This window comes from Populus trichocarpa, chromosome 4, assembly GCF_000002775.5.
Source record: "Populus trichocarpa isolate Nisqually-1 chromosome 4, P.trichocarpa_v4.1, whole genome shotgun sequence".
Classification (NCBI taxonomy): domain Eukaryota; kingdom Viridiplantae; phylum Streptophyta; class Magnoliopsida; order Malpighiales; family Salicaceae; genus Populus; species Populus trichocarpa.
This window is the reverse complement of record NC_037288.2, coordinates 23,119,479-23,144,708: the sequence shown is the minus strand read 5'-3', so window position 1 is coordinate 23,144,708 and position 25,230 is coordinate 23,119,479. Positions and strand designations below refer to the sequence as shown.

Below are 25,230 nucleotides of genomic sequence, written 5' to 3'. Positions count from 1 at the left end.
TTTATCAGGGGCATGTCGATATTAATCCACCTTGTATCATTAACTTCTATTTTATTGAACAGCTAATTAAGTTTTCAAGTACATGCTAATGTCAATCTGTTTGCATTAACATCAAGAAATTCAAGTAATATCGATACCAATGATCATCATTAGTATAATTAGTCTCTCATATCATGAAGGACTAATAAAATTTAAATAAATATTGATACCAATTATTCTTGTTGGTATCATTAGTCTTCTATACCAGAAATGATTAATCAAGTCCAAATAAATATCGATACTAATACAACTTATTAGTTTCCAAACCCACAATAGCTAATCAAGTTTATTTTCAACAATTTCGTTATGTTGATGCCGATGTCATTAGCCTCCATTTCAGGAGTGGCTAATCAAACATACATTTTAACAGTCTGATACATAGAAGCTAGCTAGCAAATTCACACGAGCCAGAGCAGGGCGGATTGGCTTGCTAATGCTGGTCTTTCAACAACCATTAGGTTCTCGCATTTTGGCTGTGTGGTTTGGAACGCAATATCAAACCTGCTGGCATGTGGTAAGCTCTAGTGCCCACCTTACAAATGAAAAAAAAAAAAAAAAAAAAAACAGCTTGAAATACAATGTTAGACCTGGCTCCAACACTTATCCAGAAAAGAGCTAAGATCACTGTATCCATATATTCATTCAATCAATTCAGCTTAATCATTTTTTTTTATTACAATGAAATCATTTCGTTTTTTCTCTCTTTTTTTTAAAAAAAATTCTTTGATATTGACCCAACTATGTCTAAATGAGGTTTGAATAGATCAAACAGGTTTCATAAGGGTAAATGCCTTCTACAAGTCATGAGTTCCGAGTCGTAGATTTTCCGAGTCAAGCCAACCTGAGTTTAACAACCATACTACAATGCCCTTGCCACGCATCTTAGAATACAAATCCTATTATTCTAAGATAAGCAACTTTCCTTACACTGTTTCATAGTTCCATTATAGTAAAATCCATTCCTTGCAGAGAATCCTTTGTCCAATAATTCCCTCGGTTTGGCAATGGCAAGGGGAAGTTAAAAGCTCCATAAGAACGAGTCCTCACAGGCAGAAAACACACAACTAGGTAGCTTGCTTGCCCTACTTGTGGGGTTTAATATGTGGGTAAAGCCCCAGTACATGCTCCGGGGTGAAGTCGTGCCGAGTCAAGATTCCAACAATAGGAGGCATCTGCAAAATAGAGAAATTTGAGGAAATCTTTGCATGAGTATTTGCATAGATTCTAGACAAACCATTAGCAAGAAAAATGGATAAACGCAAATCTGAAACGAAATCCCAAGTGTTCATTTGCTTATTAACATGTATATGAACAATGGGAGATTCTTACCCCTGGCGTCTTCGACACCACACACAAGTGTCTAAGGCCAAGTTCGCGAAAGAGAACAGCAGCTTTAGCTAGAGACATGGATTCAACCACGGTGTATGGAGATGTGTTAGCAATAGGATGGAGATCAATATACATCTCCATCTCCTCCTCTGTGATCTCCAAATCTTCCAGCTTCACCCCTTTGCCCGATCCAGCCTTTGCAAAGTCATGTGCCTTGAAACCCCTCACAATATCTGATCCTGTCTTTACTCTCTGCTTTGTAAATTTCTTTCCTTTAAGCAACACGAGCAGATGAGACCTCAAGACAAGCCCACATAATTCTGGAGCATCTGAATAAGGCGGCTCGTCAATCACAGGAAATCCATTATGCCTTGTTACTCTCAGGACATGTAATATGTTCCCTACCTTTTCAACCCCAGAGAATGAAACTAATGGACCAGAAACAACATCACTTGCAATAAGGTGTCTCATGTATGGTTCTGCATGGGTTTCCATATAAGGCAATCCTTTAATTTTCATAATTTGATCATAAACACCCTTATTGAAAATATCAGCCACAGATTTTGAAATGAGGAGCACTAGCATCATTAATGGAAGCATAAGCAGATCATTAGTCAGTTCGAGAAGTATGACACAAAGAGAAACTGTCATTCTCATGGTGCCACCAAGGAAGGAGGCAGCTCCAAGAAGGGCAAAGAGACCCACATCAAGATTAGAAAGGGGACCGAGCAGTGTTCCAACAAGACGGCCATAAGAGGCCCCAGCAAGAATGACTGGGATGAAGAGCCCAGAGGGAACAGCAATGCCATAAGTAACAATGCCAAGGCAGAAAATAGCAACGAAGAAAACCAGAAGGGTGGAGAGGTCAAATTCTTTTTCGCTGCCAGAAGTGAATAAGATGCGGATGGCATCATCATTGGTGTTGAAAAAGAGGGAAGCAAGATTGTTATAGTGGTTTGGTGGACACTGGAAATTCTTGAAGTTTCCAGAGCGACTTTCAGTGGGGCATTGCTCAGCCAGGTGAGGGGGACAGGGAATGCACTGTGAAAGCCATGGGAGGCCGTAGGAGCAACAAGAGGTCAGCAGGGAAATGACAATAACAAGCAGGATCTTAAACGAAGGACCTCTCCTGTAATTTGTTCAAACCATCAGCACCAGCAAATATATTGTCAGTCATCCACTAATTCATGCATTTCAAATAATTGAGAAACTAAACTAACAAATTTGTGTCAGAAAATTAATCGTGTCTTAGTAAAGCAAGAATCAAAAGCAACAATAAAGGTTGGAAAGATGAAGTCAAACAGTCCATGTAGGAGATAAAAGAGTTTTACAATGGAAATTAAAAATAATAGCAGGATTAGTCTTTTCTGGAAATGTAGATACGAATAAAAATATACTTTTCCATGTTTCGTTTTAACTGTTCAAAATCAGGGTGGATGATGAAATATAAAGCATAGCTATTCACAAACAAAATGGCAAGAAAGATTAACAGTAAATAATATGAAGAGACTGTTGGTGCATACTCATTGATGATGCTGTAAGTGCGAAGGACCTTGTCAACACAATAGTTGTAAAAGCTTCCAAAAACACCTCCTATCACTCCAAGGAACATAACTGCTAGTAGATCTGGGGTACTGTAAGTAGCTTTTGTCGAATTTACATCAAACATGATCAGACCTCCTTGTCCAAACAGCCCACATTTTCCAGTTCGGCAAAATTCTATGAGACTTCTCAATACAACTGCTACTACAGCTGTTGTGAAGAATGTCCTCCAAAGAAGGGCACTCCTCCACCTGAATGATACAAGAAAATAATACATTTCACCTCTTTGTAGTGTAAGGAAGAAAAGAACACTCAAAAGTGGAAGTTGAAAAAAACAAAACACCCCCAATACTAATCATGAAAAGCAAGGGTTACAGAAATAAGGTCACTTGTAACTGTGAAAGAAAATTGTCTGCAACCTGTTGAATGCTAAAAGAGTTCTCTGGGGTTTTACAAAACATCAAGTTAGTCAATCAAAATGAATGGATCTATAAGAGAATGTATTTTTTCCACGTAAATTGGAATCATAGAAGAAGATACACCAATTCAAACATAAACATAAGAAATTAAAGAAGCTACCATACCAATTCAAGGATGGAGAAATGGGGAGAAGGAGAGGATGCTGAAAGAACAGGGAGGTACCAGGAAGCAGCTTCTTCAAGGGCAAATAAGACCCCGCCAACAGGAGCACGGAAGGCAGCTGCTACACCAGCAGCAGAACCACATGTGATCAAATCTCGCCGGTCTCGATCATTTTTGAAGTATCTCAGCCATTTCCATGTCAAATGATACTTACGAGAACCTCCCTGTCCAAGAAAGGAGGCTATGCAAGCACCAGTATGCACCATGGGTCCTTCTTTGCCAACAACAAATCCAGCAGCAACCCCAAATATGGACCCAAATATCTGAGAAGTTCAAATTAAATATAAAAAAGTAAATAACCAACAATTTAGAGATTCCCTAACCACCCTATAAAACTAGATTGCCCCCACTCATGTCAGTGATGAATTAGCTCATCATGATGAACTAAAAACAGTAGTAAGGAATGACAGTCAACAACAGAAGGCAGGAAAATTGTCTGCGTTAGAAATCATAATTGCTAGCTTTTCCAAAGCAATGAAAGAAAGTAGATTATTTCATGAATAAAGGAAACACTCAGCATAAAAACTATTTGAAGCAAAAGCTTCTCAGATTAAGAGACACTAACAGAATTCTTCTCTTCGTTTAGCCTTTGCTTGTGTTCTGATGAAAGGGTCAATGGGAAGAACTAATGCAAATGATTTGTGACTTCTAGTTTCACCCCATGTATCCTGACAAGGCAGCGTATTCACATCCAAACTCATCAAACATGTAAATAAAACCAACCAATGTGGAAGGCAATTTCACTTTAATTGGGTTTCAAGGAGACATATACTGGCTGGTCACCAAATATTCATTTGCATGCAGAAAAATCAATGGATTTCTTTGTTAACTGCATGTTTTTTTATGCCTCAAAAACAATATTCAAGTTGTTGCATATAACATAACTTGAGTGATCCATTCTGCTAATGGCTAGAATATGCAGAAGACTGGCAAGCTTTCCATTTAAAATAGTTGAAAGAATAGCTTGGACTTGTACAAAAATGCTAGGATTGGAGTAATGTTTGGAGGCTAACCAATGAAGTATTAGAATGATTTGACTAATTTTGATGCATGTCTAGTAACAAGCAGATCCTAATTTTTGGATTTATCTAGAGTCTGTTGGAAACATGAGAATTGGATCTGGCCTTTATGTCTTTGTTATCATCCCCTATCTGAGAGGTGACCTGATGCTTTGTTGACAGGCAAGTTTCTCACCTTTCCGCCTTTTCTTTATCTTTGGACATCACTGGCTATTAAACAGCTATTACCCAACTTCATGAACTACTTGGCGTCTTGAAATTTGCAATAAGTGGCCAAAAAAAAAACTAGCAGTGGTAAGGACTTAAATAAATTATATAATTAGAGGAAACAGCTTGTAAGACATTCAGACAATCACTAAATTCAAAAAATTGTATAGAGGGAACCAATATAAATTCTGAAGTTGGTGGGAGAGAGAGACAGAGAGAGTTGCAGATAGTTTGTTATTCACCTTTACAAAAAGGGTAGCAGGTGCCAAAATAGAAGGAGCATCTACACCATTGAGGTATGCTTTAACCTCTGGTATACCAGATCCTGCTGCCGCAGGAGCAACATAAGCACATAAGGCTGCAGCAGCAATAGCCAAAACCACATTGCAACCAGCATAAGTTGCAAATGCCTGATAGTACCTGTACTGAAATAAGAATTATTCATAGCATGTTTGATTATAAGAAAACTCACAAAAGCATGTATCTTGTTTCATGATAAAATATAGCCAAGTATCACTACTAAGATAAGACAAAAGTCTATAACAACTTGATTTGCAAAATAACAGAAAACTGAAGCGCACATATTAACTTTGTTGTGTAACATATATATAAAAAAAATAAAAAAACATGTTGACATGAGTTAAATATCGAGATAGAAGCCAAAGCTAATCAAGAGTAAAGGTATCCCAAACATGGAAATATGTTGCTACCAGGAACAAAAATGGGGGAAATTCAACAGAACATGAAGGAAAAACAACAGTTCTCGTGCACAAGAACTGCATCACCAAATGTTCAACAATTTCTTTGAATAGATCCAACTTTTAATAGCTCTTACAATCGTGGCGGTGCATGCACTCAAGCCTACCTATGTAAGGTCATTACTGCCCAATAATATATCTTGATATTTCAAACTGATACTGGTAATCAGACTTCGGGGCACATAAAGCATGGAGTGGACTTAAAAATAAAATTAACAATCATACTCAATTTAGATTGATGGGATTCGGATGGCTATCATGATTGATAAATTTTTTAAAATGCAAGCTCAAAAACTAGGATAGGTTATCACAAAAATAGAAGGAAAAAAAAACTGTTATCTTTGTAGAATTGTGTCCTCAAAGGTACACCCAATGCTAGATCTTGGGTTCCAAATGGGGGTCATCTGTTGTGGAACGGGTGTGGTGTGGGACTAAGGATTGCTACCCTCTCAATGCCTAATGGATCTCCAAATGCAGCAAAAAGTTGTTCATAGTATAATCTCAAGAGAATTAACTGAAAATTAGTGCACTTTCAGCATGATGAAAAAGACACTTTAAGTTAGATTACGCTTACATCTCCTTAAGCATGAGATTGTTTGTCACCAGAAGTTTGAAACCAGCTATATTCTCAATGGCAAGGTTATTGAAAAAGCCGACAAGCCCTGTACCTAACCCAATGAGGAGAGCAAGTGTCCACTTGAGGACAACATACTGAAATATCTCAGCCTTCTTTCGAGATCTCCAGTCCTGTTTCAAAAGTTCATTCTCAGCAATCCTGCAAAAATACATAGACACAAGTGGGTCAGAATGCAGTAGCAATCGAGCATTGCTTCCAGAACAAATGGCATACTGCTTAGAACTTTTAACAATATATTTAAGACTAAATTATTACGAGTACTTCTGAACTTTAATAATGTCTTTCCCCCTTCAATACCCTTACTTAAAGCATTTCAGCATTTCCATTCTCAGTAAGGAGAGCACGAAGGCACCAGTGAACATCCTAAGGTTACTGAAAGGATAACTAAGGTCACCAACTGAAAGCCATAGGTGAACTGCAGTATGGGAAGGCAAGCCTAGGAAAGAATGGTGTTCCCCACATAACTTTAACAGCCCAATTCTATAAGACCAATCACAGCCTGAGTACACTCAATGAACAGTAAGAAACACAAGATCATGGTCGTCATCCTCTATGTAACTAGTCAACCTTTACTTGCCTAATGATAAGAGTCCAAGAAATACTTCTTATTGAAACTAACTCCACATTTAATTTAGTTCTCAACAACTACAAATAAAAAGAGCAAGCAACCACATCCACATCTTGACTCGCTCGAGAGCGATCTTATTTGTTCTAAAACCCAATTCAAGCAACAAAATGTTCAAAATTAAATTTCCCTTTTCTCCTATATTGTCTTTGCCCAAAAAAAAACATAGAACACAATATACAAAAGTTCCTTCCTTTTTGCCATTTTCCTTCAATATCTAGCTATCCAGAACGAGAACAGGAAAATTGATATGATGGGAACAATTAAAACAGTAAATGAAGAAGCCATCAATACCTTTTCTACTAAACCAATTCAACCTTCCATATAACAAACAACAAATCAATGCATTCTCTGGTGATCTACCATAAAATCAACCAGACCAAGTGATAATTGATAAATAAGAATATTGGTAAACAAATGGAAACTAAAAGGGTAACATTGACAATGGAGATTAACATAAAAGGAACAAAAAAGACATAAGCTTTAGCAGAAAGAGAGAGAGAATAAGAATATTGAGACTTACTCATAATCAAGGCTTTCGATGGGGCAGGTATTAGCACCAACAATGGCAATCTGTGAAGTATTGTTCTTTCTATTCCTAACAAGAAATGGCTCTCTCAACATTGACACACTGTGTTCCTTATCATCATCTATCTCTAAATCATTCTTTTCTCTATTACTATAATCCTCCATTTTCAACCCTTTTCTTCTTCTTCCCCCCCTTGTCCTCCTCTCTGTCAAAGTTTCTGTCTTTGTATTTGCATGTCAATTATATACAACTATCTAAAGATACTAAACACGGGGCAGCAGTAAATTTGTTTCCTTTCAAGCTAGATTTTCAAGTTCAAATTATGTGCATCAAGACCAAACCACCCCTTTTCTCTTTTCTGAACAAATAAAAGGAAGCTTGAGTTGTCTGTCCGTCTTATGTTAAATGGAGGGGACGTTTATTCATTGACACAGACTTTAGCTTTTGTCATGTGATTTCCTCCTTTTGCGTATCTCGTTGGCCGACCAAATTCTACCACGTATTTGAGTGGTTTCTTTCATTGTTGTTACAACCGCCTTCACGTATGGTGTCACGCCGTTCCTATCCTTTTTTTAGTTATGGCTGAGATTGTCTTATTAAAATATCTTTTAATTATAAATATATTAAAATATTTTTTTATTTTTTTATTTATTTTTAATAATAGAACATCAAAATGATTCAAAATAATAAAATTAAAAATAATTTGAAGTAAAAAAATTAAAAATTATTTTTTAAATGCAAAAACAAACACACTTAAAAATTGTCATGGTATGACCCGATTGACGTTGTAAATCAAACCATAATCAGTTCAAAATTAGATTTTGACTTTTTTCGATAATTTTTCAAAATAATATTTTATTTTTTCTTTAAAAAATCTTGAAACGATATAGTTTAGGATTAATTCAGGTGAACACACTCAACCTTTGACCACGGGTCTTTAGCCGAGTCATGAGCTAAGATTGCTTTAATAGCTTTTGTTTCATTTATCTATGTAGTCAACACTAGATAATTGATTCGCACTACACTTTACGGTAGATCAATTTTTTTAAGGTAAAAAAATATTTAGGTGTTGCTTTTTTCTAGTAGAAAAAGTTTAAAATGTGTAGGGATTAACCCAATTAACTTAACAGATCCAAAGATAACTCATGTGATCGTTAAAAATATAATTTAACTAAAAACATTCAAGAAAACATTTTAAAAATTTTTTTAAGATAAAAACATATTGGATCGACTCATGTCAATCTAAGTTAACATAACACATTTATGACTCGAATCAGATAATCTTTAACCTGCTAAATCCATAAGCCAAATCATGAGACTGAGATAAATCTATAGAAAGCAAATAAAAAAAAACTTAATTTCCAATCAACCCAATATTAAAGGATGAAATTGAAAAAAAAATCAATTAAAAAAAGATCAAAAAACAAACAACTCAAGTCAACTCGGATTAGTCTGTCAAAGTTTCAACTCGGGTTATGTGACTGGAATAACCTTATAGAAAGCAAATGAAAATAAATTATAAGCCTCTATTCTCAATCAACCCAATGTTAAATGATGAAATTAAAAGACAGACTCAATTAAAAATGACAAAAAAAATTACCTAAGTCAACCCGGATTAAGCCGCTAGACCTGCGACCATGGTAATGAAATCGGGATAACCTCATAGAAATTAAACTAAAAAAAATAAATTAACCAAATGTTGAAGGATAAAATTAAAAAAAAATCAACTAAGAAAATGACAAAAAATCTTGAGTTAACCCGCTAATTTTACGACCTGAATCATGAAACCTGGATAAGTAAACCCAATATTGAAGGATAAAACTTAAAAAAAGCAAAAAATAAAACAAATCATGTGCAAATCAATAGTGCTTGTGAGGAGGGGAATAATGAATTCCCCTCCTCAATTAGTTTATATTAGATTTTTTTACCGCGCTATGTTATAGGTTGGGTCAAATTTTTTTCTAACATAAAAAAAAGATTTTCAAACAATGAGAACCTAAGTGAATCTAAATTAACTTGACTAACACGTGAGATATGAGATCGAGATACCCCGTAAAATGGAAAGCAAAAAAAACCACAAAGTTTAGGGCCCAACAACCTAATATCAAGTGATGAAACTGAAAAAAAAAATTCAAAAAAGAAATGTGGAAGAAAAAAAATACGAGTCAACACAAATTCACTCAACTAACCCACCACCTACGGCATGGGATTGGGATAAAAAAAATTAGTTTTTTTAAAAAATGACCTAGAAAAAAAGTTCGAAGTGAAATAAATAAAAAAATAATGAAAAAAAAACTTTAGTCACCCTGGGTTAACCTGACTACCTCGCGACTCAAGATAACCTCATGAGAAGGAAAAGCATAAAAAATCATAAAACCTCAAGACCCAATAACTTAACTTCAAAGGATAACATTGAAAAAAAAATATTAAAAAAACATTGAAAAGAACTCCATGACACCCAAAGTTAACTTGACTAACTCACGACTTAGGATAACCCATGAGAAAGGAAAGATAAGAAACTAGAAAGCTCAATACCTAATAGCCTAATGTTAAAAGATGAATTAAAAAAAATAATTTCTAAAGACGATCGAAGTTAAATCGGGCTCATCTTCGAAATCAACAACATGAGTCATGAGACTGAGATGATCCCGCAGAAGACAAAAACAAATCTTGAACAAAATTCTTAACCAGAAAAAAATAAAATAAAAAAAAATCAAAATCAAAATAATGAGAAACCAAATCTGGTGTAAGAACTAATAAAATAAAATAATGAGGGACTAAATTGAAAAATAAAATAAATAATAAAATGATAAAAAAAAAAAGAGATATTAAAAGAAAGGAGATCAAAATTGGATAAAAAAACAAATGCAATTAAATACCGAAGAAAAAAATTAAAATAAAAAACAAATTAAGAAACGGATAAAAAATGAGCAATTAAAAAAATAAAATAAAATATTGAGGGATAAAATTTAAAGAAAAAAACAAATAATAAAAAGAATGAGTATCATATTTGATTTAAAAACCAAATAAAATTAAATGGAACGGGATGCAATTGAAAATATAAATAATTCAAAAAAGAATCCAAAAGAAATAAAGACCAATAAAAAAAACACCATAATTGAAAGACAAAATAAATAGGAGGACAACCCTTGTTTTTGGATAATCTAAAGTGGATTTCAATGAGAGAAGAGAGAAAAGAGAGAGAAAGATAAAAAAAACTCAATCACCGTTAAATCGCAAAGAACTGAGCAACACGTGCCACCCCAACATATGTGTTTCTACTAGATGCTTCGAAAGAGACAATAGTTAGGAAATTTTGGCTACCTCACGACACTAAATGTGCCACCTAAAAGGTGCGAGCGATGTCCACTTGTTGACACGTGCTTCACATGCTAACAACTTTTTATATATATCAAATATATGAAAATACTAATTTGCTCATAATCTAAATATAATATAACAAAAAAAAATCATGATGAAAACACTATTTAACCTATCTTTTAATTTTTTTTACTTGAAGGATAATGAAATAACTGTCTTGTTTCTAAAAAAACAAAATTACACTAAAGCCCTTTTAGCCTTTTTGTTTTCTTTTTCATTTTAAGGGTATCTCCATAATTTATCTGTACAAAAAAAAACAAATATAAACCCACTAAATTGTCCCTGGTCAATTTGTAAATGACATTTGTTTCGCCTGATAAATACAATTTTAACCTTGTCAACAAGACAATTTCCCCTACAGAGAATAAGATTTGAATTTAAAAAAATTAAGAAAGTAAAATTTTTTTTATCACCAAACCAATCACAATTTTGAATTTCAAATTTTGTTAATAGTTCGATATTTATTTATATAGATGGAATCTGCATCAAACAAATATTATTAAGAAAAAAATTATTACTAGAATAAATAATGTTGCTCAAACTAATAAATAAAAATTATTGTTACAAGTTTTTATGTGAAAATAATACTTGTTAATAGGGCTATAGAAACTAGTGTTACCGGTTTTTATGGTGATTTTGAGTTAACCCAGTTTTTATGGTGATTTTGAGTTAACCCGAGAGGGAAGGCAAGGGCAACCAAACAACCACTAGTCAAAGAAAGAACCTTACTTTATCGCACCGAGGCTTGTGGTTTAGCGGCAGAGACAAGGTTTCCTTGCCTCTGTCACCTGGGTTCGAGTCTCAGCATGCACATCTATCACCCCCGCGGTGTTTTACCTGCCTACTGGGCTTGCTGGGTGTTCAGTGGGTCCAAGGATTAGTTGTGGTGCGCGTAAGCTAACCCGGACACCCCGGGTTACCAAAAAAAAAAATTTACTTTATCTTTTGTATATCTTATAAATAAAATTTAATAGTGACCACAAAATTTCAATTTCAATTTCTCATTAATTTGTGAACAATTTCTTATAAGCTTACATAACAATAATTATTTAAGTATAGGATATGATTTGAAGGTGGATCTAAAAACAATATGGATTATTAAGTTATTAGTTTAACTTACGAGTCATTAAATTCATAGGGTCACTTTTTATTATTAAAATTATTGTTTTATTTTTTTAAAAAAACAAAAAGTTTTCTTGAAGTTTATCAAATTATATTTGATCGTGTCAACTTGATTAAGTCAACCAATATTTAATTAAGTTTATTTATTTATAATTTAATTTAAAATTTATTTCCAATCAAATTATACATAAAAAATTTTCATGTAGGCGAATTAATTTAATTATTGTAAAGTATTAAATGTAGTAGAAACCATGCATTTACAAGACAAAATTTAGTTATTTATTTATTTTTTAATAACAGATAAAATTTAGTGTTAATATTATCAAAATTGTTGGTGGTTTATTAATTAATTAGATTTTGAAATTAAAAAAAAAAGAAGTTATTTAACTCATTTAATGAAACTAGCAAGATTGGAAACATACAAGTAGGAGATAAAATTTATAGGTGGGGATATTCTTATTATTTTTAATGGGTCATATATTTTATTTTCTCTTACTTGTTTTTATATATTTTTTTAAATAAATCCTAAAAAATAATAATAGAATACTATTAATAATTATTCTTTGTGCAACCTAAATTTTTATGTTTATTATGTTTTTTACTGCACTAAACTAATAAAAAAGATGCATTTTTTAATATCACTCAAAGAAAACAAAATCTTGATTAATATATAAACTAATTCAAGAATATTTTTTTGGTTAAAAAAGTAAAAATGAAAACAAGATTATTTGATGTACCAATAATTTTTTTTATGAATATTCTCAAGTAATTAAAACTAAATTCTTTTTATAAATTATTATTTGGTCAGAAAAGGTTTCTTTACATATAATTTAAAACGGATATAAAAAAAGTTGTGATTAAATTGAGGTTTTAATAATAATAATTTGCTGGCATCAAATTTAGAAATTCAAAAGACCTTTTATATTATTATAACTAGGAAATCATACCACACAATACTTGTTGATGCCTAAAACCTTCTAGCAAGTGGTTCAGTAGTAAGAACTTGTGATTGAGAGGTTTGGTTCTCCTGTGGTCTCAGGTTCGAGTCATGTTGTTGCTTACATGGTCATTAACTTCAGGGCCTGTGGGATTAATCGAGATATGCACAAACTGACACGGACACCCACGTTAACAAAAAAAAAATATTGATACCTGATATTATTTTTAGATTATTGATACAATAACAACGACTTCAATTATTAAATTTTATTTTAATAGGGATCCACGAATTTATAGTTTTTCTCTTGGCATCACAAAAAGCCAAGAGAGAAAAAATACAAAATATAGTAATTTATAGTAATTTTCTAAAATCTGTGTTTGTTTCCCTTTCAAAAAAATAATCATGGATATACAAAATATCTTCTAAAGATCTTCTTATATCCCTATATAAATAAAATGTCTCATAAAAAAACCCACCACATGTCTCATCTCATTAAAATTTATCTCTCACTAATAAATTATACAAGATGTCAGCTCATTAATACCACCAAAAATAACGGTTTTTATAACTCTTTCCTCTAAAAACAACAAGATTTAAAAATTATAAATACCTCATACACCATTCAAGCATCACTTAAAAAAAACTTACATATATTTCAAAACATTAATCATTTTAAAATTCAAGAACAAATATTTTTATTCCTTAAATTTAAAATTCTTTTAAATCATTTATTATCTTCATAAAAATACCAACTTTTTTCATCAGAAAGCTTTCACCATCAATTTGGTGTTCCCTTATCTAATAAGAAGAAGGCTTTCTATTTAGCTATATCCAAAATACTAAATAACCTATCATCATTTATATACTCTGGATTTTGAAACATCATGAGTTTGCCATGATCCCAATCTGATCTTTGTAATCTTCTCATCTGAAGTTAGTCTCCCAGATCACACACACACAAGGAAAAAAGAAGGCAGCTTTATGCATCATGGATGAAATTTGGGAACCATGTTTCACTACTGATGACCTAATTCATAGAATTTATCCTCTACATATAGCAGCTTAATTACTTGAGCGTCTGGCTGGCTAGAGTAGTTAAATCATTCAACGCTTCTGAGCTTTTTCAGGTCTACATGACTAACGAAATCAGCTGAAATATTTGTTATACCAAGAAGGAGGACATGAGATTCCAGCTAATTTTCATGTGGGAAGGCATCGATGCCACAAACCTTAGAAGGTCTGGTCTAGTGCTAAGTGCAGGATGCACATTTTCTGATTTCCCATCCAAAACATCAAGGAATTTTGCAATGTTTGGGAGCACGAGTTCCCTGCAATGGAGATGCAATAAGGGGACTTTTGCCAGGACACTTCCCTTTTGAATATCCACACCTTCTGGCCACCGCAACTTGTATGGTTTCCCGGAAGATGGTTCAATATCAACTCTTGGCATTTGCTTCCACCTCCGGTGCACAAACCACCCATACTTGTAATCACCAACAATTGGAGTTCCGAGAGCTTCCGCACAATGGACACGGAGCTGTATATTGAAGAGAGAATCAGAAATTATTCAGATGCAAAACCATACTTCATTCTTTATTACACTTACAAAAGAATGTGTGGAAATAAATAGAACCATTATGTTTCTAAATTCTGATGTCAAACCACCATAGAAACAGAAAGTTGGCAGGCATTCTATCTCTCTTACACATGTCCCACATACTGGGTTGATTTCAATATTGAAGGTACTGACATTACAGACCAAGTATTTGACACCGCCAAATTTCTTCCTAATGGTTTGCTATTGTAGTTACAAGTAAAATTAAGCAATGCGTGGATAAATTGTTTTGATAAAAGAGAAACAGTAATGATGAAAATCAACCAGAACATAGTGGTTGTTCTTTGTAGATTCATTCTTGTATTCTAGGCTCAAGGTGATAACCATATAAATTTTTGTAGGTGTACCTATATGCCAACTAACATCTGCAAACAGCTATCACGTGCAAGCATAGCATGGATGCATCAGAGGTGCACGAGTGCCTTTGTGCCATCAGAAACCGAACACCTTAATAAACTTAGTGGCCAATACATTATGCCTTTTCTACCACTTTAGAATTTAGTAACCCAAATGCTATTCTGTTCGGTCTTTTGGTCACGTGTTGGCATCATGATAAAGGTTGTTCTCATCATCCCATCTCCCTTCTCTGGTGAAGATGGGGTTTCATCACCTTGTTTTCAACCCTTCAAGTAAAAAATTGACTTTGAGATTATCCCAATTCAATTTGCCACTTTTGGGAATTAACACTTCCACCTTTAGATTTCTACCCACCCTACGCCCATGACTTGAAAAAAGAGTATAAGAAGCTTTACTCAATTTGCGAGTACTCAAGTAAGAGGCTTACCTGATGCTTTCGACTAGTAAGTGGACGCAATTCGATCCATGAGCATCCATTTATTGTAGGACCTAAGACTCGATATTCAGTTACAGCGTCTCGGGACGGTTCCAAACTTGAATGCTGGGCCAAAACAACTCTCTCTGTCTTCCCATCATCAAGAAGCACCTACAATCAGTAGCAGCAGGTACACAATAGAAAGGTCAAGTACTTGGATGTATCATAAGATTCCATCTGCAGTTTCCACAGTGATTCTGCACGCATGTGCTAGTGCCAACACACAGAAAACACAGAGAGAGAAAGAACCTTTGAAAGACGTGCACTAATTAAGCCTTCCTTGTCCTTTGGAGAGCCTATGACCAATGCCCAGTATCGTTGATATGTTGCCTCACATGCGTCATTCCACGCCTAAAATTTCCCAAACCATAGCATAGCAAAGAAAAGGGATGTAGTCATTTAGCCATCTGCTATGTTGTGTTCTGTAAGTAGCATTCACTGCCCTCATGCTGTATGAACATAACTTACCTGACACTTGGATCGTGCTTTATTTATGTAACTAAATAACAACTGGAGATGAGCTATACTTTCTTTTGTTCGACCCATTAAGAGGAGGCCACTGCTCTCTCTGTCAAGTCGGTGCACCTGATGAAAGTATGAGAAAACAGTATGTACAGTTAGAAGATTTATGATGACTGTGAGTGATTCAACAACAAATCCAAGACCACAATTAGCTTCATCGTGCAATAGGCAGGGTTTAACACCAAATCCACTAAGCCCTAACCCAAGAAACCCAAGAAGATAAGGCGTCCACGATTTATCTCCCCCAAAATTATTTCCTGGTTTAACATGCCATTTCATACTGCCTCAACAATGTTCAAGAGATTTAACTGCATATACATTAATACAGTATAAAGCAAATATTTATGCATGCATCCATATATATAAATACTATAGTAATTAAAAAAAATTAGTACATCAAAGGGGACAGGCAGACCACTGGTTTTTTTTTTTTTTTTTTTTTTATCAATCAAGATGACAAATTCTCTCCTGCAGCCCTTTTGTGATGTACACGAGCAAGAGGGAGGGAATTCTAACTTTAAATACAACCTTGGTACCTTTAAATACACATGGGCAAGAGGTATATAGGTCCTCTAAACCTCAAGGCAGGAAGGTTAGTTACCCACTGAAAATAAAACACATCAATTCATTTGTTTAACTATATTACTCAAGGAATTAGCCAAATTCTATTATCTTTTCATGTACAGTGTCAGATCCCTGAGCTATACATGGAATCGTATAACTCCTGAACCTAGATATGCAACCACATCTACCAAGTATTCAATTAAATGTTGCCCAATTGTCCTTGAATTTAAAAGAATCCCTACAAATATTAACATGATAAACTGTAATGTAAGGTCACAGATTGAACTACATAAATGACTAGATGAACACAATTATCTAGAACTAGAAGCATACCAATTTAGGACCCTCATCATAACCATAAGACAAAGCTGCAGCTGCCAATGCATCCATGCTATTGTGAATTGGCATGTTTCCCTAAAGCCATTGCATTTTGGAAATAAATCAATGGCAACAAAACATGCCGAGACAACCCAGAATTAAAGAAAACAATGGGATTTAAGATTCTAACCTTGACTGGAACCTTTGGCGGCTTATTTAGCACAAGGAGAGCAGAGTCCTAAAAATTCACCAGACAATAATTAAAAAAATAAAAACAGAAACATATTTGGAAAAACACCACAAACGCATCATAACATCTTTGTATATGGGTATCGACCAAGCAAAAAGCAGCACAGGCAAAACATTCAGAAGTTTTAGCAAAATCATAAGCAGCACAAAAAGGAACAAATATAAGGCAGTAACCGGCGTTTAACGATATAGCATCAGAACTACTTGTTTGCACACTAAAAGTCTAAAATAACATGAAGAGACAGAAAAGCAGTCTAGTTAAACATGCCTTGTACTTGACAAGCCTTTGCAAATACTCTATCTCATCAGCATTTGGGTACAAAGTTCCACTTGGTATGGTATCAAACCTCTTGGAAATTGCAGTCTCAGCAACTGATACAGGAATATGAATTCTCGCCCCAACTTCCATGACATCACTTGGCTTAATCTGCACACGAGCTGTGTTGTAGAACATTCACTCACATGGAATAAAAGAATCATAAAAAAACCTTCTTTATAATCAATCTAATGCTTTGACAATCGAGCACCACCTAAATTTAAACAAACCTTTCTCATGGGTTTTCCAAGCCCTTCCATTTCAACAGAGTCACTAGAACTGGGGCACTCTATTTGAACCTAAAGCAAGGCAATAAATCAAAATATCCCAACAAAGAAAATCAGAAGGAAATGCAAACGTTTAAAAGAAATACTCACAAGGGACTTGTTAAAATGAGACTGAATGACAGAATCTTGGATTTCATCGAAATAATATTTGACCCAGCTGATAGCAGTGACATGACAAGCATTAAGAGACTTCTTTCCAGGTAAAGGAAAACCTGGAAACGGGGGCAAGGACAGGAGCTGACGAGGTTTTGGCCCCTCTTTTGGAGAACCCAGTTTGGCTACATTCTTGGCTGTCACTCTGACAACTTGAGGCGCAACTCTTGAATACAGCCTCACCCCAGATGACACTAACACTCTCTGTCTCCACATTCCGTTTTTCCTTCTCCCTCTACTACTTTACATGGAATTTAAGCCCTAGAGAGGAACGTGAACATGATTTCTCATTTCCCATTTTTTTTCTTCTGTAAAGAATCAAACTTTGTATTGCAATGAAGGAGAAAATTATATGAGAGGTTCTGTCAAAACCCTAGAAAAGAATTTTTTAAAAAAAACTTAATTTTTTTAAATTAAAGACGCAATATTTTTTTAGATGCTCAATAAAAAAAACTCAAGAGTCTTCAGCCATTAGAAAATTTTGAAATACTTGAGGAATAAAAAAATCAGAAATTAAAATATAAAAAATGCTTAAGAATTATGAACTGTAGTTTTTCTTGAAAAAAACACAATTTTTAAGAATAATAAAATTTATTCAGCCATTAAATTACAAGAAAATAAAAATTCATTTTTTTTTTCTTTTTCTTGTTCTTTCTTTGTTTTTGTGTTTTCTTAAATAATCAAACTTTGTATTTTATCAAATATAATTTTATTTAAGAGCCCATATCAAAACCCTAAACCAGGATTTCATAAAAGAGACAATTAAAATTGACTTCGTGACTAACATGATTTTCTCAACCATTTAAAATCGAGGATTTGATGTTTTTAAAGTATGTTTTTGGCTAAAAAAAACATCAAAATAATATCTTGAATATTGTAAAAAATACCTAAAAAATAAATTAAAAGCATCAATTTTTGAGGAAAATGCAGTGTCAAACATATTACCAAACAATTCTATATTAATAAACGAACAAGCACAACGCAATAATATCAACCATGTCCAAGTTCATAAAGCTCAATAACTAGGAATATTAACTAGATTAGTTACTAGTGCTACGCTTTAAATTGGATAACTTTTTTAAGAGTTGAAAAAGTATTTATATATTATTAATAGATTTTCAATAGGAAAAAAATTAAACTATATAAAAATTAATTTAATATGACTTAATCAACTTAATAGATTCAAATATAACTCGAATAACTAAAAAAAAAACATAGTTTAACTAAAAAAATTCAAGATGATATTGTTTTTAACATATTGAGACAACAATATACTAGATTGACCCGAGTCAACCCAGATTAATATGTAAGATCTATGATCCAAGTCATAAGATTGCAATAACCTCATATAAAGCAAATAAAAAAAAATATATTGAATTTCATTGAAAAATAAAAATTAAAAAAATAATTAAAAAAATAATTAAAAAAACAAAAAATACTTGAATCAACCCTAGTTAATCCGTCAAATCTTGATCATGAGACAAGAATAATCCAATAAAAAGCAAACAAAAACAAGTTATGAAACTCAATTCCTACTCAATCCAAAATTAAAATGATGAAATTGAAAAAAATAAAAGAACCGAGTTAACAGGTTTAACTCGTCAAACCTTTAACTTGAGTCGTGAAACGATAATAACTTCATAGAAAGTAGATCAAAATAATTTATGAAACTTAATTTTCAATCAATCCAACTTCTGAATAATAAAATTGAAAAAAATTAATTATAAAAAAAAAAAAAACTCGAGTCAATTGTGTTGGCTTACAAAATTTGTAATTTAGATCATGAAATTGAGATAATTTTATAAAAAAAATAAATTAAAATAAATTATAAATAAATATAATGTTAACTACTAAAATTAAAAAAAAATATTATTCCAATAAATAATACTTTCTTGTTAATATTTATTATTTGTATCCATTTTCTTAAGACGTGAACTCTCCTTTAAGTCTTTGCCTCAACAAGTTGACTTGTTGAAACGATGTTCTTAGCAATGGTGCTCTTCCAAATCCGAAGCTGGAGGTTGACTTGGCCAATGCACAGCTCATGGAGTTTTTAGGGTGCGGTCTTGGTATGTCACCGATGGCAGGCCGCTGGAGATTAGATATCGGTGTTTGAAAACGTGTCAGTGTTTATTATTTAAAATAATTTAAATCTTGAAGAATTAAATGAAGTGTATGTAAATTTATTCGGATATTTATGGTTATAAAAAAAATAATTTTTACTTGAAAATATATTAAAATAATATTTTTTATTTTTATAAAAATTATTTTTGACATCAGCATATTAAAATGATATGAAAATAGAAAAAAATATTAATTTAATAAAAAAAATAAAAAAATTTCAATTTTTTTCAAAAATATTTTTAAAATACAAAAATATTTTTTGAGTAAAGACTTCTCTTTTACCTCTTGTCTGGAAAGAGTATAAAGTTCTCGTATAGAGTTGCGATGAAACTTTTTTTTTATTATTAAAATTTAAATATTTTTTATATCAAATTATTTTTTTAGTGTTTTTGGATTGTTTTGACTTGTTGATATAAAATAAATTTTAAAAAATAAAAAAATTATTATTTTAACGCATTTCCAAGTAAAAATTATTTTAAAAAACAATATCTATCATATTCTCATTTATTTATTAATACGGTCAACCCCATGGTTAATCACATTAACAAATAAAGCTAAATTCATTACAAACTATTCAAGAAACATATTTATTTTATATTTGTTTTTATTTCTCTAACCAAACACCTTTTTATTATTCTTTCATTGCATCAAAAGCTAATCCAAAATATATGAAAGCAATTGCCATCAGGGAAGCTCTCAGTTGGATAAACCTGAATGGGTGGATACATGCTTAGATTTGAATGATAACATTTCCAAGCAACCACTAATTACATTTGTTTTCATATATTGCATAGATAGACTATATTACATTTTTCTTTATATAAATCATTGGATTCTCTAATAAAAAGATAAAAATAAATAAAATGTTATACATGTAAACAACTTGCAAAAGAATTATATAAATTAGTTGAATTTTTTTATTTATGGAGTCAATTTACAAGTCATCTAAAACTAATTTTGTTTTACAGACATTTTTTTTGTTGGTAATCCTAGATGTCTGGGTCAGTTTATGCACATCTCAATTAATCCTCCGAGGTTTTATGCGGACATTCAAATGCAAATTTTAAGCTTGAATCTAAAAAATAAAAAGAGTTATAACTGCTAAATCAATTCTTTCTAGTATGAAAATAGTAAATGTAATATATTTTTATATGATTTTTTTTATTTAAGTTATATTTGTTTTTGTGATTCAACTTTCTTTTCAAATTATTTTTCTCTTTGAGAAAACATCAAATTGATGATTTTGATATCTAAAATAAAAAAAATAAAAAATATTATCTTAATATATTTTTAATTTAAAAACATTCTTACAAAAATACCATCCACTGCTTTGTCAAACACAAGCTTATTTGCAAACATAATTGTATTTTTTTTTGTTTTAAGAAATTAATAATATTTGTTGTTGAATTTTTAAAAATAGAAAAAGAGAGCTTTTAGTTTTTTTTTTATAAAGACAAAGAGCATAGCTTTTTGTTTGTTACATGGAAAATAGTTTTTTTGTTAAATTAATTTTTAAACTTTTCTATGTTTTATAAACTTTTAAAAAAATTAATAAATGGAAAATGATTTTCAGTCAACTTAAAAAATAAATATTTTTACTAGAAAAACGTTTTCCTCTTTCCAACAAAAAAGATATTTTTATTTATTTATCATTTTTTATAAATTATTTTCCTAAATAAAACTACTTTCAAGAGAACAAATAATCTTTTTAACCGTAATAACTTACAAATACAAGCAGCACAAAACACAATTGTCTGTCGTTTTTGTCTCTCTCTTTCCTGGTTCCTTTCCTCGTTTCTTTTCTCTCCTGTCTCCACCAATACAATTACAACAAAAACTCAGATTCTCCCGGTCTTTCTCCCTTCAAACGACAAATCGTTTTCAACCTCAGCACATTACTTTCCGCAGTAACACTTACCTATAAATCTCCCTCAAATAATTTCTTTTTACAGTGATTTCGATTCTTTTGCTTTTCTTTGACTTTCACATCTGGGTTTGATCTCAAAGACCTGATTTTTCTTTTGTTTTTTTTGTTTGATCTTCCTGCACTTGTTTCTAATATCAGAACCCATCTCTTGAATTTCTTGATTTCTTTGATTTTTGGGGTTTAATCAGTGTTTTAGTTGGTGGGGTTTCCTTGTTTTCATTGACCATCGCTGAAAGTTATAGTCTCTGGATCGTTTGTTGACGGTTTTTGCGGTGGAAGAGTTCAACTCTGATCGAGGAAGAAAATTAGTTGGCTTTTTGGTTTCTTTGAATGAAAAGTGAGAAACTTTATAGATGGCAAGGAATAGATGGGACAGAGAAGATGCACCAGAAAAGCACATCGGTTTGCTTCAACTGGTTCAAATGTTGTCATTGCTGGTTATTTTTGTTGCTGGTATAATCATAGGCATAGCTACAAGTCCTCACATCAACCGATACTTTGATTCGCTAGCACAGCTAACTTTCACTAACAACATTGCTTCTCCTAAGATCTCTGATGATAATTGTACGATTTTGAGGACTTGTGAGAAGGTTGATTGTTTGACTATGGAGGGGTTTGTTCATCCAGACAATTTGACTCATAGTATGACTGATGACGAGGTCCTTTGGAGGGCTTCTATGTTGCCATATAAGAAAGGGTATCCCTTTGATAGAGTGCCTAAAGTTGCTTTCATGTTTTTGACTAGAGGGCCTTTGCCTCTGTTGCCTTTGTGGGAGAGGTTCTTTAGGGGTCATGCCGGTTATTTCTCCATTTATGTCCATACTCCTGAAGATTATGAGCTCAATGTTTCCACTGATTCTCCATTCTATGGAAGAAAGATTCCAAGTAAGGTATGAACCAAAATCAGATGGTTTTTAGGTTATGGCAATTCTTTATTCTTGCTTATTCTGATATCTATTGGAAATATACTTGACATTGCCATGATATGGATGCCGCAGATGTAATGTCTTTCTAAATTGAATTGGATAGGCTCAGATTCCTAATGAATTTGCATGTGAATGTCCTTTCTGGAGAAAGTTTGTTGATGGATTTTTCACAATTCCTCTCTTTACGCATGCGCTCGATTTGTATAGATACACACCCTTCTCATTTAAGCTTCTTCTCATTGTTCTAGGGCTATATTTTTCACTATTTTGGGATGGTTGATGGATTATCACTGCTGGAAATAATATGTAGATGGAAGCTTGGTGAATCTTTGGACCTTTTCTGACAAGAACTATCTCTTATAATGTGTTGCACATGTGTGTTGCACAAGTCAGAGTAAAACAACCATATGATTGATCACCTTTCAGTTGGACCATTTCACTCGTTGCCATCTAACTGCTGTTTCTTAAGAATTTAACAGCGTAATAAATTATCAGGATCACACTAAACATCAATTCGAAGATTGAATGGGCCGCTCATGAAATCATGCATATCATTTTCTTCCTTGTCAAATTACTCTATGGATTTTGCATGGAGCATCTCTTCGCAAAAGTGCATGATAAGCCAATTATCACATACATGAATGCTATTGCTCAGTACAGATACTTGCCAGCATATAAAAGCATGCAATTGATTAGTCTGCCAGTTTGCATTCATAGGAAAAAGTGATATTGGAAGCTTTCTGCAGTTATTTACTCTACAGTCACAGTGGTTAGCTTAATAAGATGCATTCTTACCAAAAAATATTTATGGTTGATGGTTGTTTTTTTTATGAAGAAATCCTGTAGTTACTGGAAACTAATTGTTTGTTACGGGCTAGCTATTGTTGCGTTATTAGCTTTGTGTTATCTGCAAACAGAGCATTGCCTTTGTTTGTTTGACAAATGCACCTATGTTCTCCCATGTGCACTTTGTATCTGATAGAAGTGATGCGCACATGATTTGCATTTTGTATTTGCTTATGAATTTATTCATTTTTCCTCTCACCAGGATGTTGAATGGGGATCAATATCAATGGTTGATGCTGAGAAGCGCCTTCTAGCCAATGCCCTGTTGGATTTCTCAAATGAACGTTTTGTTCTCCTGTCTGAGAGCTGCATCCCAATCTACAAATTCTCTATTGTCTACAAGTATCTCATTCGTTCAAAACACAGCTTTGTTGAGTCATATGATGCACCTACCCGCTATGCACGTGGTCGTTACAACCAGAAAATGCTTCCTGATATTCACCTGTATCAATGGAGGAAAGGGTCACAATGGTTTGAGATCCAACGCGACCTGGCTGTTTATTTAGTTTCAGACACCAAGTACCACACCATCTTCAAGAAATATTGTAGGCCTGCATGCTATCCTGACGAGCATTACATTCCTACTTACTTGAACATGTTCCATGGGTCACTTAATGCGAATCGGACTGTGACATGGGTTGATTGGTCAATCGTTGCACCACACCCACCAACATATGATGGTATCGATGTTACAGAAGGCTTTATACAGTCCATTCGGAACAAAGGGAATCAATGTTCCTATAATTCAGAGATGACATCTGTTTGTTACCTCTTTGCTCGGAAATTCGCTCCAAGTGCATTGGTTCCTTTGCTTAACCTAACCTCGACGGTAATGGGATTTTAATTTTCCTTTTTGTATCTTGGAAGAGTTAAGATACCATTTCTATAGCATTCTAAAGTCCGTTTGGGAAAATTTGAGAAAGTTGTGGTTGTGGCTTTTAAAAAGCTACAAATTGTAGCTTCTGCAAATAAAACATGAAAGAAGCTGTGATATAAACACCTAAAAGCCACAGCTAAAAGCTACAACCACAATCAAATTATTGATTCCCAAACGTGCACTCAGTCATTGGTGGGGCTGCTGTGCATTGGTGAGGCAAATGTGACAAAGTTTTGGTTTGGGGACGTTGTACAGTTAGTTTTCATAGAGCATTGGGGGTTTTTGACCATTGAGGAAATTACAATTTGTTCCACACATTTTTGTGACAGCACTAGGCAGCTTTTCAAAGAAAAGCAGCAACAACACAGAATTTAATAATTTTTTCTGCATTTATTCCAATAATAATGCTAAAGGCACACTTGAATGTTGATTGATCTCTTATTGCTTAGATGAACTTGTTCTTGTTACATATGATTTTGGTGCTCTGGACATGCAAGTTTCTAGTGACAACTTGTCAATACATTTTATTCTTTCTTGAAAATATGTTAGCAAATGTGTTTCCCTGTGTTAAACTAGTCAATCAATCATGTGTTTCATGAATTTATTGAAAATTCCGAGTTAAAATATATTGTTAAGATGGCAAGTTCTTTGAAACATCACTAGTGATATAATTTTCTCTCTTGTGCAATGAATTGTAGGTTTTGACTCTTATCAAAATGTAGAAAATCGGGTGGTGATGATGATACATAAAAGAATGATTAAAACTCTATATTCATGCAAATAATTATTAAATTAAATATTATCAAGAAAAAATAATAAAAAATATGACTTATTATCCAACATGATAATACTGAAATCAAGATAAATAATAATAAAATTATTAAGAGCATATTTGAAATAAATT

The 25,230-nt window shown here is 32.9% G+C and overlaps 3 protein-coding genes across 4 annotated transcripts; 1 reads left to right on the top strand and 2 right to left on the bottom strand.

Moving 5' to 3' along the window:
- Positions 1–788: 788 nt before the first annotated feature.
- LOC18098357 (chloride channel protein CLC-c) lies at positions 789–7,750 on the bottom strand. Its single transcript, XM_006385014.3, has 7 exons — positions 7,322–7,750; positions 6,111–6,311; positions 5,021–5,198; positions 3,553–3,815; positions 2,892–3,161; positions 1,369–2,497; positions 789–1,211 (listed from the first exon to the last, which is right to left on the bottom strand). The coding sequence occupies exons 1-7, from the start codon at positions 7,489–7,491 to the stop codon at positions 1,122–1,124; spliced, it is 2,301 nt and encodes a 766-aa protein (XP_006385076.2). The 5' UTR covers positions 7,492–7,750; the 3' UTR covers positions 789–1,121.
- Positions 7,751–13,732: 5,982 nt separating this feature from the next.
- On the bottom strand, positions 13,733–18,032 carry LOC18098356 (RNA pseudouridine synthase 3, mitochondrial). Of its 2 annotated transcripts, XM_006385013.3 has the most exons (9): positions 17,564–18,032; positions 17,417–17,485; positions 17,139–17,297; positions 16,812–16,859; positions 16,637–16,717; positions 15,686–15,802; positions 15,467–15,568; positions 15,170–15,328; positions 13,733–14,307 (listed from the first exon to the last, which is right to left on the bottom strand). In XM_006385013.3, the coding sequence occupies exons 1-9, from the start codon at positions 17,840–17,842 to the stop codon at positions 13,933–13,935; spliced, it is 1,389 nt and encodes a 462-aa protein (XP_006385075.2). In that variant the 5' UTR covers positions 17,843–18,032; the 3' UTR covers positions 13,733–13,932. The 2 variants fall into 2 exon arrangements, with proteins under 2 accessions (XP_006385075.2, XP_024454600.2); XM_024598832.2 differs by lacking the exon at positions 16,637–16,717.
- A 3,465-nt stretch (positions 18,033–21,497) lies between these two features.
- LOC18098355 (glycosyltransferase BC10) lies at positions 21,498–24,754 on the top strand. Its single transcript, XM_006385012.3, has 2 exons — positions 21,498–22,567; positions 23,652–24,754. The coding sequence occupies exons 1-2, from the start codon at positions 22,031–22,033 to the stop codon at positions 24,291–24,293; spliced, it is 1,179 nt and encodes a 392-aa protein (XP_006385074.1). The 5' UTR covers positions 21,498–22,030; the 3' UTR covers positions 24,294–24,754.
- The last annotated feature ends 476 nt before the right edge of the window (positions 24,755–25,230 follow it).